Source organism: Oncorhynchus clarkii, chromosome 20 (genome assembly GCF_045791955.1).
Source record: "Oncorhynchus clarkii lewisi isolate Uvic-CL-2024 chromosome 20, UVic_Ocla_1.0, whole genome shotgun sequence".
NCBI classification, from domain to species: Eukaryota; Metazoa; Chordata; class Actinopteri; order Salmoniformes; family Salmonidae; genus Oncorhynchus; species Oncorhynchus clarkii.
In genome coordinates this window covers 46,849,676-46,865,344 of record NC_092166.1, presented here as the reverse complement: position 1 = coordinate 46,865,344, position 15,669 = coordinate 46,849,676, and the positions used below count along the sequence as shown (strand labels likewise).

Genomic DNA, 15,669 nt, shown 5'->3' with positions numbered 1-15,669 from the left:
GCTTTCTTCTCTCAGTTGTGTGCTGATGCTGTAACTAGCAAGCTGTCAATTCTCTCCTCGGTTGAGTGCTGATGCTGATGCTGTAACTAGCAAGCTGTCTTCTCTCCTCGGTTGCGTGCTGATGCTGTAACTAGCAAGCTGTCTCTTCTCTCAGTTGTGTGCTGATGCTGTAACTAGCAAGCTGTCTCTTCTCTCTTCGGTTGAGTGCTGATGCTGTAACTAGCAAGCTGTCTTCTCTCCTCGGTTGAGTGCTGATGCTGTAACTAGCAAGCTGTCTCTTCTCTCAGTTGTGTGCTGATGCTGTAACTAGCAAGCTGTCAATTCTCTCCTCGGTTGAGTGCTGATGCTGATGCTGTAACTAGCAAGCTGTCTTCTCTCCTCGGTTGCGTGCTGATGCTGTAACTAGCAAGCTTTCTCTTCTCTCCTCGGTTGCGTGCTGATGCTGTAACTAGCAAGCTGTCTTCTCTCCTCAGTTGCGTGCTGATGCTGTAACTAGCAAGCTGTCTCTTCTCTCGGTTGCGTGCTGATGCTGTAACTAGCAAGCTGTCTCTCAGTTGCGTGCTGATGCTGTAACTAGCAAGCTGTCTCTTCTCTCCTCATTTGTGTGCTGATGCTGTAACTAGCAAGCTGTCTCTCAGTTGCGTGCTGATGCTGTAACTAGCAAGCTGTCTCTCAGTTGCGTGCTGATGCTGTAACTAGCAAGCAGTCTCTCAGTTGCGTGCTGATGCTGTAACTAGCAAGCAGTCTCTCAGTTGCGTGCTGATGCTGTAACTAGCAAGCTGTCTCTTCTCTCCTCGGTTGCGTGCTGATGCTGTAACTAGCAAGCTTTCTCTTCTCTCCTCGGTTGCGTGCTGATGCTGTAACTAGCAAGCTGTCTCTTCTCTCCTCGGTTGCGTGCTGATGCTGTAACTAGCAAGCTGTCTCTTCTCTCCTCGGTTGCGTGCTGATGCTGTAACTAGCAAGCTGTCTCTTCTCTCCTCGGTTGCGTGCTGATGCTGTAACTAGCAAGCTGTCTCTTCTCTCCTCGGTTGCGTGCTGATGCTGTAACTAGCAAGCTTTCTCTTCTCTCCTCGGTTGCGTGCTGATGCTGTAACTAGCAAGCTGTCTCTTCTCTCCTCGGTTGCGTGCTGATGCTGTAACTAGCAAGCTGTCTTCTCTCCTCAGTTGCGTGCTGATGCTGTAACTAGCAAGCTGTCTCTTCTCTCGGTTGCGTGCTGATGCTGTAACTAGCAAGCTGTCTCTCAGTTGCGTGCTGATGCTGTAACTAGCAAGCTGTCTCTTCTCTCCTCATTTGTGTGCTGATGCTGTAACTAGCAAGCTGTCTCTCAGTTGCGTGCTGATGCTGTAACTAGCAAGCTGTCTCTCAGTTGCGTGCTGATGCTGTAACTAGCAAGCTGTCTCTTAGTTGCGTGCTGATGCTGTAACTAGCAAGCTGTCTCTCAGTTGCGTGCTGATGCTGTAACTAGCAAGCTGTCTCTTCTCTCCTCGGTTGCGTGCTGATGCTGTAACTAGCAAGCTGTCTCTTCTCTCCTCGGTTGCGTGCTGATGCTGTAACTAGCAAGCTGTCTCTTCTCTCCTCGGTTGCGTGCTGATGCTGTAACTAGCAAGCTGTCTCTTCTCTCCTCGGTTGCGTGCTGATGCTGTAACTAGCAAGCTGTCTTCTCTCCTCAGTTGCGTGCTGATGCTGTAACTAGCAAGCTGTCTCTTCTCTCGGTTGCGTGCTGATGCTGTAACTAGCAAGCTGTCTCTTCTCTCGGTTGCGTGCTGATGCTGTAACTAGCAAGCTGTCTCTTCTCTCCTCAGTTGCGTGCTGATGCTGTAACTAGCAAGCTGTCTCTTCTCAGTTGTGTGCTGTGCTGTAACTAGAAAGCTGTCTTCTCTCTTCAGTTGTGTGCTGATGCTGTAACTAGCAAGCTGTCTCTTCAGTTGTGTGCTGATGCTGTAACTAGCAAGCTGTCTCTTCAGTTGTGTGCTGATGCTGTAACTAGCAAGTTGTCTCTTCAGTTGTGTGCTGATGCTGTAACTAGCAAGCTGTCTCTTCAGTTGTGTGCTGATGCTGTAACTAGCAAGCCGTCTTCTCTCTTCAGTTGTGTGCTGATGTTGTAACTAGAAAGCTGTCTCTTCTCTCTTCAGTTGTGTGCTGATGCTGTAACTAGAAAGCTGTCTCTTCTCTCTTCAGTTGTGTGCTGATGCTGTAACTAGCAAGCTGTCTTCTCCCTTCAGTTGTGTGCTGTGCTGCATTCTGTTATTTGAAGGATTGGCTGAACCTTGGATACAGCCAGTATTACTCCCAATGTGCATCACTACACTTACAGCCAGTAGTGATCCAAACTTCTCATCGGATCTACATGAATCACGTATGTCACCTATTTTGGATTCAAAACGGCAAATTGCAGAAAGGTGACTAGTTTGCATCCCTGTTCTTTACATTTGATATGTAAATTAAGTGCATCTGCATTAGTCAAAACTAGTATAGCTATGCTTGCTAATAGGCTATTTGATTACCAGGGAATGACTTTATACCTTTGTATAGAAAAAAAAAAGATGTGTAATTCATATTGTGCTATAAGACATTAAGCATAACAATGTTTAACTAGTGCTCCATCTTTGATAAATCTTGTAGGCGTGAAAACACATCAAAAGAAATCGTAGCCCATTGTCACCTTGCAAGGTTTCCAAAAGACCAAAGTACAGTAACTCCACTGTTGTACAGGTCAACCGCCCCTTTACCCCCACCCCATCTCATAACATTCACTAACCTTGACCAGGTTGTTGGTGAACCAGAACACCCCTCCTGTGTGCAGCAGGCTCTCAAAGAGGTGTAGCGCGCCGCTGTCCACCCAGCCCTTCCACAGCACCGAGCGGAATTGCTTGCGGAGGGCCTCATGGATGGGCTCCTTGGCCGAGAGCAGGTTGCGGTAGGGGATGGGCTCCTGGCCCTCCATGGGCGGCCGCAGGGCCAGGCCTGTCTGCTGGAAGACGTCAGCACACATGTTCTCCAGGATGGAACTCATGATCACCACCCTGGGGGAGGGAGGGAGAGATGAAGGGTTAATGAGCTTGTGCTTCTGTGATTTTCAGTCTGGTTAATGTACATTGGTGGTGAATTATGGGAGTTGCCTGATTACAATGTGAAACGGGTTGAACACTAAGGAAGGTGATTAATCATTCAATCAGTTCCCGTCATCATCGGCTGACCCCCTTTTAAAACGTCAGTGTTAACTAGAATTTGTCTGGTTAATTAGACATCTGCTCAGTGGCTAAATAATCAGGCTAATGCTTTGGTTGTTCAAAAACATTGTCCAGTGGCAGTGCATGTGTAGAGCTGTGTGCGTGTCAGGCCTCGGTTCAAATACTATTTCAAATATATGAATTACTTTCACATACTTTTCAAAGTATTGTGATGTTATATTTGAAAAGACAAGTAGTTGAGTATTGGAATGCATTTGGAAATACACTTGGACAGTATTGGCATGTATTTGAAAATACTCAAATACACTCCCATATATTTAACAATGGTTTTGAAAATAGTAGGCTATTTATAGGACATTTGAAAATACTTCCAATAGAAGTGGTTGAGTCAGGCCACATAAGAAAATACTAATACACGGAAAAGGAGTATTTAAATAACAAATAATCAAATACATGTACAGTGCCTTTGGAAAGTATTCAGACCCCTCGACTTGTCCACATTGTTACGTTACAGCCTTATTCTAAAATTGATTAAATTGTTTTTCCCCCCTCATCAATCTACACACAATAGTCCTTAATGATAAAGCAAAACAACTTTTTTAGAAATGTTTGCTAATTTATTAAAAAGAAAGAAGTACTCAGACCCTTTACTTAGTACTTTGTTGAAGCACCTTTGGCAGTGATTACACCCTCGAGTCTTCTTGGGTATGACTCTACAAGCTTGGCACACCTGTATTTGGGGAGTTTCTCCCATTCTCTTCTGCAGATCCTCTCAAGTTCTGTCAGGTTGGATGGGGAGCGTTGCTGCACAGCTGTTTTCAGGTCTCTCCAGAGATGTTAAATCGGGTTCAAGTTCGGGCTCTGGCTGGGCCACTCAAAGACATGGTCCCGAAGCCACTCCTGCATTGTCTTGGCTGTGTGCTTAGGGTCGTTGTCCTGTTGGAAGATGAACCTTCACCCCAGTCTGAGGTCCTGAGCGCTCTGGAGCAGGTTTTCATCAAGGATCTCTCTGTACTTTGCTCTGTTCATCTTTCCCTCGATCCTGACTAGTCTCCCAGTCCCTGCCGCTGAAAACATACCCACAGCATGATGCTGCTGCCACCACGATTCACCGTAGGGATGATGCTGGGTTTTCTCCAGACGTGACGCTTGTCATTCAGGCCAGAGTTCAATCTTGGTTTCATCAGACCAGAGAATCTTGTTTCTCATGGTCAGTCTTTAGGTGAATTTAGACAAACTCCAAGCGGGCTGTCATGCACCTTTTTATGAGGATTGGCTTCCGTCTGGCTACTCTACCATAAAGGCCTGATTGTTGGAGTGCTGCAGAGATGGTCCTTCTGGAAGGTTCTCCCAACTCCACAGAGGAACTCTAGAACTCTGTCAGAGTGATCCCTGACCAAGGCCCTTCTACCCCGATTGCTCAATTTGGCCGGGAAGCCAGCTCTAGGAAGAGTCTTGGTGGTGATGGAGACCACTGTGTTCTTGGGGACCTTCAATGCTCCAGAAATGTTCTGGTACCCTTCCCCAGATCTGTGCCTCGACACAATCCTGTCTCGGAGCTCTACGGACAATTCCTTCGACCTCGTGGCTTGGTTTTTGATCTGACATGCACCGTCAACTGCAGGACCTTATATAGACCGGTGTGTGCCTTTCCAAATCATGTCCAATCAATTGAAATTACCACAGGTGGACTCCAATCAAGTTGTAGAAAGGATGATCAATGGAAACAGGATGCACCTGAGCTCAATTTCGACTCTCATAGCAAGGAGTCTGAATACTTACGTAAATAGGCTTTTTTGTGTGTAAAGTTTTCTTTGTCATTATGGGGAAGTGTATAGATTGCTGAGGATTTTTATTTATTTAATTTTAGAATAAGGCTGTAACGTAACAAAATGTGGAAAAAGTCAATGGGTCTGAATACTTTCCAAAGGTACTGTATTTGACACCCAAGTCTAGTGTGTGTACCGTTCATTGTAGAACTGCAGAGTATTTTCCCCATACAGCGGGGTCATGAGCTGGCGGATCATGGTCTGGGGCTTCTCCCTCTCATCCAGGCCCAGCATCCTCACATGGGCTACCAGCCAGGCCACAGCACAGATAGCCATGCTGCATACCTTGCCCTTGATGTTGTCTGTTATCTTCTACACTCGGGAGGGGAGGGGGGGGGGGGGGGGGGGCGACAGAGAGCAAGAGGGGAAGACGAGTGAGTGTGTGTGAACTCTGTGCATGCTTCCGGGCCACTTGTACAACAAATTAATTCACTTTATGAATGGTTTAAATGAGGAAGAGAGCAAAAATGAAATACATGCAAGCGCTAACCATTATGTCAGCAGTCATTTAGACCTACACGCTACTATTTCCACTATGTCAAGAGCAAGTTCATTTCTGTGATTCAACGGTTCACTGTCTACGTAGTATTGAGCTCAAAATAGACGACACATAAGACGGGACTCACCTGTACAGCCTCCACAGAGAGCACGCCATTCTCCCAGGCATTCAACACCTCCAAGATGGCTGCCGGCGTGCTGAGGCAAATCTCGTGCCACTTCATCTGACTGACACACAGTGGTAGATAAATCGGTACAGCTTCAAGAAAACAATGCCAATAAATAGATTTAAGGAAGGATAAGAGATGGTGCACATGGGCTCCAGTTTAAATAATGTCCCCCCCCACTGGTTTAAATTATGCTCCTCAAAAAGAAATTTGAACATGGCGGACAACATTTCAACCATAGCCTGGACTTCTTCCTCTGTTCTTTTTTAACCCAGCAGTAGAGAAACACTTAATTCCAGTCAGATTCTGACCCCAGAGTGAAAAGATAGAACCCCATCACTCACACTAGCTTCATCTCAGAGGAGTTGTTGAGGAGGGCCACCAGGCTCTCCACCTTGCCAGACTCGGGCCTGAAGCAGGGGTGGTCTGGGTTCAGGGTCTTGCCCTCTTCTGGCATACAGGTCTGCAGCCACGTCTCAAAGAACGGGGTCTCCCCCGAGGGGCTGGGATCCGACAGGATCACCTGGAGGGGTCACAACAGAGTCATATGGTATAATAATATGGCGCGGGGGATATTGTTGAATAATTTGTTGTTATATTTAACTATGATATCATCTAAATCTACCAGGGACAGGTTCTGACCATGAAACTTATGTAACATGAGTCATATTATCCATCATAGAAATGTGGCAAAGACATCACAGCTGTGCCATTCAGATAGCACAAGCAGAAAGCGATTGTGTGTTTTGGCCACCTAGTGGAGCTGTGCTGAAAAAGCTGGACAATGATGCAAAATCTACAGGAGAAGTGAACAGGGGGGGGGCTGACCCTAGTTCAGCTCTCCTGCTCTGAGACACTTTCTGAATACGGACCTAGATCACTTACATAGATAGCGTGAGTACTAGGTGTGAGACCAACCTCTGATCCGTAGGTCTGCACCACGTGACACAGCATGAGGAAGGAGATGTCGAACAGCAGGGCTCGCACTGAGGCCGACTTGGCTACAACAAGGTAGAAAAAAAAGAGAGACTCCATGTCAAAATCAAATTCGTTTTAAAAACTCCCACTCGTAATGTTAAATGTTATTCAAAAAGTCCCATACTCAGCAACACTCATGTACTCACATCCTTCTCCACTGATGTGCTTCGGAAACTCATTCAGCCTGAGAAGCAAAGACCGAGCATCAATAAATAATCTCCTTAAACACTGTCCCCCTCTTACATCATGTATATTTTCCAATTTTGCCCTTAAAAAAAAAAAAAAAAAAAAAAGACTCCACAGTAATATGGTTTGAGTCTGTCAATAAATTGTATTGAACAGTCCTGATGGACTATTAGTGGCTTGATGTGTGTCTCACTTGATGAACTTCCGGGCGAAGGACTTGAGCTTTCCCGTGGCTGCGGCAGCAGCCAGGAGGAGGTCCAAGCTCTTCCCAGAGAGCATGTGTCCCAGCACCCCCAGAAGGCCCTCTGGAGACTTGGAGTGGTCTGCGTCCACCGTCTAACACAAAAGGAGAAGACAGACATAGAACACAGTAATGGGAGTGTGATATGGGTGACCTGGAAGTTGTTTAGCAAACGTTGGAGCTCTGGGATAGCTTTATGATGAGGTGAACTAACTGTCTTTACATCAGTAATTATTCAGGGATATAGTACAGGATAAAAGTCAGCATCGTGTTCATTAGGGCACACTGTAGCTAAACATTTTGAAATGGAAAACGACAACAAGCGTTTCTATTAGACAAGTTGAAATAGAACCTCCCGCTGACTGTAAAGCTAGGTAGGGTTGGCATGGGGAGAACGAGGACCTTGAGGATGTTGGTGACAGTGGGCTCGGCTCGCAGGATGAGGCCTGGGTTGGGCTGGATGTTGGCATTTTCTGCAGTCTTTAGCCGTGGAGCATACTCCCTGTCCTCAGCCCTCAAGAAAAAGTTACACACAAGAGATAGAGAAAGAAAGGGGGAAACAGAGAAGAGTGAAAGAAGGAGAGCAAGACACTGACAGACAAGCAAAGAGAGAAAGAATAATGTAGTGATAGGAAAGAGAGGAGGAGACAGAATGAAAGATATTAGTGGCAAACTTGATGCATTTATACTGTATCATTCTCTTTCAGTGATGTTACACATATGAAGGGGCATGATGGCTACCCGTACCGTTTAGAAGTGAGGTTGGTCGTGTTGGAGTCCGACAGGAGAGACAGCTTGTTGCACTCCTGCAGTAGCATACTTAGACAGTCGCAGCTGTAAAAAACAGACATGGAGTAAAAAGCTTGTCAGACACTGTATAACCTGTCCGAGTGTTATAAACATGCTTATAACATAATGCTTCCTCTGTTCAGTTTTCCATTATCACTCACTTGCATCTCTGGTCCGCCTTGTCCAGCAGTGGTGTGAGCTTCAGCAGGTACTCAAAGGCAATGTTCACGTCATCCATGAAGTCCTGCTGCAGATGGACCATAATGCATGTCAAGACAGAGACTAGACCAGCACTCTTCACTATCTTACATTCATATGGTGATTAATATTGAGTATTATACGATGGTATTGTTGAAGACTCGTTTCTGATTGGCTTAAAGGGCATTCTAGCAAATTCATCAGCAACCCCTTCATAATCAGAACAAAACTTGAGTGAGATAAAAACAAGAGTTTTACTCTGACTTTGGCAGTGCATTGCCGGAAAAACCAAGTGTCGGCCCTGGGAAGTAACATTTTAAAGGCCCATGTCTTGGCAACGAAGAGAAAATGTTGCAGTTTAAGTTAAATATGCTGCAATTCTTCACATTTTGCCATTAGGCAGAGAGAAAACTTTGCAGTGTTAAAGCTTAAATTACAGTGCATTTATGTACAAAAACTAAAAAAATGGGGGGAAATACAAGTATTGAATTCACAAATGGATAATTAGTGAAATACTGTGAATACCAATATCACTGAGCTTCCCAGGCCCATGTTTACCAGGACTAAGAACATAAATTGTAGATTAATAATGACAGCGTTGTATTGTATTAGACACTTTAGACTTCTCCCACGGATCCTTTTGCCAAAGGTTGTTTAATCTGCTGTTAATAATATTCAACAGTGATGCCAACTTCCACACATTGGGCGTGAGACATGCTCTTCACACATCACGTCTCTTATTTCACATTGGAAAAAGTAGGCCTACTGCTTTTATTTATTTTCGGATATACAGTGTATATTCAGCCCGTTAGGTTTTCAACTGAACCTCCAAATTGCTTTGAAATCACAAGCTTTTAAAAAAAATGAGAGCAGCCACGGCAGACTGGACAGGCACGTTTGTTCGCCGCTGATCACAGTTTATGAACTAAATTATCTTAAGAGCAGCAAGGCCACATTATTCACCCCATGTGCTCATTTGCAATTCAGCACTAGGTCCATTAGTCTAACAAGGAAAAGGCAGCATTGAGCAGGAATTCTGACCTGACTTGTATAACTGTATGATGAGCATTATTTGGCTCTAACAGATTGTGTAACTGATTCTAGTGGGGACAACAATACAGTGAAATATATTTTGGGTTGGGTGTAGGAGCAGGCTGTCTCATCTGGTCTTCAGGAGATTTTATTATCCTTTTCATTTATTTGGTCTTTCACAATAGCTGATGTAAGTCAAAAGAACAATTCCCATCCCCTACAATGGGCTAAACTATAGACTAATTTGTGTGCTCATCTCAGCAAGAACACTACTGTTATTCCCCATAGTTGTATTATTTCACTTCTAACCAATTTTGCTGGTGTAATTAGGTTATTTTAAATCTAATGCCAACGTGTGTCTTTGAAAATATAGAAATCTTTTTTGAGGGAGTGCTGGACAGTGATGAAGATAGCCAGTAATAAAATGAGAATAGGCTATATTGAAATGCCCCTTATCCTAGTTTGTCATTTTTATACTGTGCACAAGCTGCTAGGCAGAAATAATAAAAGAGCTTGCTGATGTAGGCAAGATGGCAAGGTTTTGCAAATCAGCCTCAGCCACCTGAAGAGTGATATTCATTAGATTTTTCTTGAATGTGGGATAATTTGTCAGATGAACATATTCAAACCCCCAGTATTTGGGAAACATAGATCAGGGATGGCCAACCTCCTCGGAGAGCTACCTCTTGGCATGATTCTTTTTTCTACGGTCCTACTTTAAAAAGGGATAGTTCACCCAAATGAAAGACATATTTACATGATTTTCTTATGGACAAGGAGAGAGTGCAAACCATCCTATGGTTAGCCACTTCAACCAACCATTAATATTAGCATTTTCTAACCAAAAACCAACATAATTATATGTTCCCCAGAGAGCATACTCTAAATTTCATGCCCAAATCATTTCAAAGTAACTTCAAACCAAGTCGGTGTGTTTTAAGTGTATATTCAACTTTAAAAGAATCCTAAATACACTTGACCTGTGATTTTTAAAACATTTGATTCCACCCTGGTCATGGGCCATGTGAAAATATGAATTGCAGGAAATTAGCTTTAAAACCGTATTTTTCCAAGGACGGGACGCCCATACTCCCACATTCAGGAGAGATCTCACTACAAAGTATCTTCAAAAGTGGTCAGCCCTGTATTCAATAACGTTTGTGGTTTCATTTATTTATCTATCTGTCTGCAGACTCCCTGCAGTACCTCCCCTGTTCTAGAGCGTGCATTATTTCCCTACAATACACGGCATAATTCAATGGCTATGAAGTTCATTCTTACATGTTCAATGTTTGAGCTGCTTTTGAAAGCAAAAAAAGTCTAATTGAAAATATTACTGGCATTGCTTAATTCGATTTTCATAATAGCAAGCTAGGACGGACGGCTTGGTTAACCAAGCTAGCAAGTCTGTTTGGTTACCAAGGCAACTACTGCAGCTATCCCATAAACTTGCTAGCTACTTCAGGGAGCTTTGGAACGCATTTCTACCAGCAAATGTGTTCAATTACAGCCTTGGTATAAAAGGGATAACCAACTCGGGGCTCTGTGCGTTCTCAGGAAAATAATGCAACTCTGTGCATGGTTAGTTGTCGTCTATTATTTTCCACAGAATGCATAGCCCCACGATTACCCCTTTCATATTTCCAATGTATATTACTAGTAAATACACTTGAAACAGATCTTATAACCATTGATTGTTTTGGATGTAAAGAGAATAACTCAGTACTATACCTGTACCTTCTCACCCTGGGGATACTTCTTTAGCCTGAGGAGAACCTGGGGGATCTAGAGATGAGAGGATGGTCAGTAAGATGAGCTCATCTCATGAGCTCCAATGAAAAGAAAACATTCAAATGCTTGCTCCAGGGACCATGAAACATTTATATACTGTAACTATCTGGCATTCATTGTGAGAAGTACCTTAAGGAAGGTGAAGGCGGTCCACTTGAGCTCCTCGGTGCCCTCTGGTGACTCGATGAGGCCAGTGAAACACGCCTTCCAGATCTCCAACACAAAGAGCGGCGCAGGGATACGCTGCACAGGGGAATGCACCGGGCTTGGGGGTCAATATTCCATTTCAATTCAGTCAATTCAGGAAGTAAACGGATTTACAACTTCCCTCAAATAAAAGCGAAACTCAAAAGTGAAAGTTGCATATGCTTTGCATACGTTAACTCTAGCCCAATTAAGGCTCACCTGCATCCTCTTGATCATCATGAGCTGCTCCACCAGTGGCTGAGTCTCCCCTGTCAGGTTCATGGTTCCTTCCAGCATGATGAAGGCGTGGACCGACGGGAACAACGAGTGGTGCGGGGGGTCTGACTGTTCAGACAGAATCGTAGGAATACTGAGGGGGAAGATTGGTCAGATGATTATAAAAACAGCCATCGTGGCTTCAATTATTGTTTACAAAGGCCATTGACTTGTACCCCATAAGTGCTACATTCTCACCTCTTCACCAATGAAATGCACTCCTCCAGCTTGCCTCTCAGTGTCTGATTGGTCAGACTGTTGAGCCCCTCTGTCACTTTGATCAAAGCTTGCTCCACATTGGTCCAGGAAGCTTTGGAAACATATATGATGTGGAGTCAAACATACCAATGAAATTCATTCAAATCAAATGCTACAACAATATGAATACATTGTCATTTCAGTTTTATCAAAATAATATGCAGCTAACTACATGTAAACTCAGCAAAAAAAGAAACGTCCTCTCACTGTCAACTGCATTTATTTTCAGACTTAACATGTGTAAATATAGGTAACAAGATTCAACAACAGACATAAACTGAACAAGTTAGACAGACATGTGACTAACAGAAATTGAATAATGTGTCCCAGAACAAAGGGGGGGTCAAAATCAAAAGTAACAGTCAGTATCTGGTGTGGCCACCAACTGCATTAAGTACTGCAGTGCATCTCCTCCTCAGACTCACCAGAACACTGACATTCCTGTCTTGCAGGAAATCACACACAGAACGAGCATTATGGCTAGTGGCATTGTCATACTGGAGGGTCATGTCAGGATGAGCCTGCAGGAAGGGTACCACATGAGGGAGGAGGTCTTCCCTGTAACGCACAGCATTGAGATTGCAGGCAATGACATGCTCAGTCCGATGATGCTGTGACACACCGCCCCAGACCATGACGGACCCTCCACCTCCAAATCAATCCCGCTCCAGAGTACAGGCCTCGATGTAACGCGCATTCCTTTGACGATAAATGCGAATCCGACCAACACCCCTGGTGAGACAAAACCGCGACTCGTCAGTGAAGAGCACTTCTTGCCAGTCCTGTCTGGTCCAACGACGGTGGGTTTGTGCCCATAGGCAACGTTGTTGCTGGTGATGTAAGGCAGGTCCTCACCAGACAACAGGCCTAAAAGCCCTCAGTCCAGCCTCTCAGCCTACTGCGGACAGTCTGAGCACTGATGGAGGGATTGTGCGTTCCTGGTGTAACTGGGGCAGTTGTTGTTGCCATCCTGTACCTGTCCCGCAGGTGTGATGTTCGGATGTACCGATCATGTGCAGGTGGTGTTACACGTGGTCTGCCACTGCGAGGACGATCAGCTGTCCGTCCTGTCTCCCTGTAGCGCTGTCTTAGGCATCTCACAGTACAGACATTGCAATTTAGTGCCCTGGCCACATCTGCAGTCCTCATGCCTCCTTGCAGCATGCCTAAGGCACCTTCATGCAGAGGGTATCTTTCTTTTGGTATTTTTCAGAGTCAGTAGAAAGGCCTCTTTAGTGTCCTATGTTTTCATAACTGTGACCTTAATTGCCTACTGTCTGTAAGCTGTTAGGGTCTTAACAACCGTTCCACAGGTGCATGTTCATTAATAGTTCATGGTTCATTGAACAAGCATGGGAAACAGTGTTTAACCTCTTGAACCTCTGGGGGCAGTATTTCATTTTTGGATGAAAAACGTTCCCGTTTTAAACAAGATATTTTGTCACGAAAAGATGCTCGACTATGCATATTATTGACAGCTTTGGAAAGAAAACACTCTGACGTTTCCAAAACTGCAAAGATATTGTCTGTGAGTGCCACAGAACTAATGCTACAGGTGAAACCAAGAAACCATACAGGAAGTGAGACAGATTTTTGAGGCGCTGTGTTCCAATGTCTCCTTATATGGCTGTGAATGCGCAAGGAGAGAGCCTACACTTTCTGTCGTTTCCCCAAGGTGTTTGCAGCATTGTGACGCATTTGTAGGCATATCATTGGAAAATTGACCATAAGAGACTACATTTACCAGGTGTCCGCTCGGTGTCCTCCGTCGAAACTATTGCGTAATCTCCAGGTGCGCGCATTTTTCCATTTTGAACAGAGGAGAAACCAAACTGCCACGAGTGACTTATCATCGAATAGATATGTGAAAAACACCTTGAGGATTGATTCTAAACAACGTTTGCCATGTTTCTGTCGATATTATGGAGTTAATTTGGAAAAAAGTTTGCGTTTTAATGACTGAATTTTCGGGTTTATTTCTCAGCCAAACGTGATGAACAAAACGGAGCGATTTCTCCTACACAAATAATATTTTTGGAAAAACTGAACATTTGCTATCTAACTGAGAGTCTCCTCATTGAAAACATCCAAAGTTCTTCAAAGGTAAATGATTTTTTTTTTCTTTTCTTGTTTTTGTGAAAATGTTGCCTGCTGAATGCTAGGCTTAATGCTATGCTAGCTATCAATACTCTTACACAAATGCTTGTGTAGCTATGGTTGAAAAGCATTTTTTTTTAAATCTGAGATGACAGTGTTGTTAACAAAAGGCTAAGCTTGTGAGCTAATATATTTATTTCATTTGCGATTTTCATGAATAGTTAACGTTGCGTTATGGTAATGAGCTTGAGGCTATAATTACGCTCCCAGATACGGGATTGCTCGTCGCAACAGGTTAAACCCTTTACAATGAAGATCTGTGAAGTTATTTGGATTTTTATTAATTATCTTTGAAAGGGTCCTGAAAAAGGGACACTTTTTTTTGCTGAGTTTAGTTATAGGAAAACCTCTTAGAAGATTCTGTATCCCCCAACTGACCTTGGTCCTCCAGGCGAGCGATGTGGACTAGGGCCCTGTTCTTCTGGCTGTTCACCAACTCCCTTAGCCTCTCCAGGCAGGCCCTCAGGTTGGCTTCTGTGCTGGCCGACGGCCCCAGCTCCCTGAGCCTCTCGCAGTAGCAGGCGCAGCCCGTCAGGAGCCACACTACCACACCCAGAAGGGCCCGGCACAGCCCGATGCACTCCTCCGCCTTCCCGTGGCAGCTGGGATGTAGGGTGGGTGGGGTTAGAATTGATGTTTGGGATTATTCTGGGGTATTATTTTTCTATGTGAAAGATGACTTGATGTCAGAAATGCACTCGCTCTGACGCTCTGAGATAATCATTCAACCAGCAGACTCATAACTATTAGTGCTTCAACCATATTTAACACATAAAAAAAAGAAAGTTGCATCTCTTTCTCAGCAGAGCCAGGATGAAACATTTTCTAGGGCTAACACCATTGTCAAATTTAAAGGAAGGAAGAATATAACAGGATGGGAGTGGGACGGGATATAGCAAGTGTGTAGTACCTGAGACGGTGGCAGAACATGTCCATGATCTCCAACAGGGACTTGACGCAGAGCTCTCTGGAGAAGTCATCAAACTTCGGAACAAAAAGGAGCATGTCAGACAAGTTGTCATCCGATGAAAGCATGCATGTCTGGTAGCAGTCAGACAGTTGTTATTGGCCAGAGTGACAGAAAGAGGAACCCAACTCACCTTACTGATGGCTAAGAGAACACTTGAATAAGAGACCATCTGAGGAAATACAATGGCTTCCATTAATAATAATTGTGCATAAATCAAGCACCTTTTTCCACCAGCAAATCTCCTAGACTGTCTTGCCTACCATGGGAAGAATATGCAGATTAACCCTTCAATATGACAACAACCAAAGACAGATCTTATATTAGTCCAAGCAATATGAAACGTGATATGTTCACTTTTTCATAAAAGCATGAAACTTAGTACACTTGTACTGTTTGGGGCCCGGAACATTTTCAGATATGGAGCCAACGCAGAAACGCCTCCTGCTGAACATTTTCCACTCCGTCATAACAAAAACATTTATTTTGTGTCATAGCTCCTGAACCAAACATGATAACACAGAAAGGGTGAGGTTTGCAACTATGTTTTGCTGGTCAATGATTACAACGGTGCCATGTACACCAGAAACAGTTCTGATTATTATATAAAATGGTCAAGTGCCATGGGAAACAATGGGAAGAACTCCAATAAAATCACTTTCTGACAACGTATGCAAAATAATATTATTTCAGCTGTCGTCTTGCCGCTGGTTGTGAAAGTGTATACTGTGTAAATTCATGGAACACAGGAAGGCCTTGGAACACAGATTTTATAATATTCATTTGGGTAGGTGTTTGTGTTTGTCCTATTTCACAATGTGTTTTTTGCATATCTCACTCTCCATGAGACACCCTTGGAGAATGGGGTAACGGCCAGGGTCTGCAATTATCAACAGTGACTCTGGGGCAATTAAGGTTAATTGC

The 15,669-nt window shown here is 44.1% G+C and overlaps 1 protein-coding gene across 3 annotated transcripts in view; it reads right to left on the bottom strand.

Annotated features, from left to right (window-relative positions):
• The window catches only part of LOC139376440 (mediator of RNA polymerase II transcription subunit 24), a 33,737-nt gene that overhangs the window by 11,539 nt on the left and 6,529 nt on the right, over positions 1–15,669 (bottom strand). The window contains exons 4-20 of one of the 3 annotated variants that reach the window (XM_071119042.1): positions 14,879–14,917; positions 14,689–14,762; positions 14,157–14,380; positions 11,562–11,673; positions 11,307–11,457; positions 11,031–11,144; positions 10,842–10,895; positions 8,042–8,127; positions 7,839–7,925; positions 7,494–7,593; positions 7,044–7,186; positions 6,811–6,848; positions 6,605–6,687; positions 6,031–6,209; positions 5,648–5,747; positions 5,158–5,333; positions 2,760–3,024 (exon numbers count right to left, since the gene is read on the bottom strand). In XM_071119042.1, the coding sequence (XP_070975143.1) occupies positions 2,760–3,024; positions 5,158–5,333; positions 5,648–5,747; positions 6,031–6,209; positions 6,605–6,687; positions 6,811–6,848; positions 7,044–7,186; positions 7,494–7,593; positions 7,839–7,925; positions 8,042–8,127; positions 10,842–10,895; positions 11,031–11,144; positions 11,307–11,457; positions 11,562–11,673; positions 14,157–14,380; positions 14,689–14,762; positions 14,879–14,917 (2,025 nt within the window). The remainder of the gene's footprint in view (positions 1–2,759; positions 3,025–5,157; positions 5,334–5,647; positions 5,748–6,030; positions 6,210–6,604; positions 6,688–6,810; positions 6,849–7,043; positions 7,187–7,493; positions 7,594–7,838; positions 7,926–8,041; positions 8,128–10,841; positions 10,896–11,030; positions 11,145–11,306; positions 11,458–11,561; positions 11,674–14,156; positions 14,381–14,688; positions 14,763–14,878; positions 14,918–15,669) is intronic. The other 2 variants (XM_071119043.1, XM_071119044.1) reach the window with 2 other exon arrangements.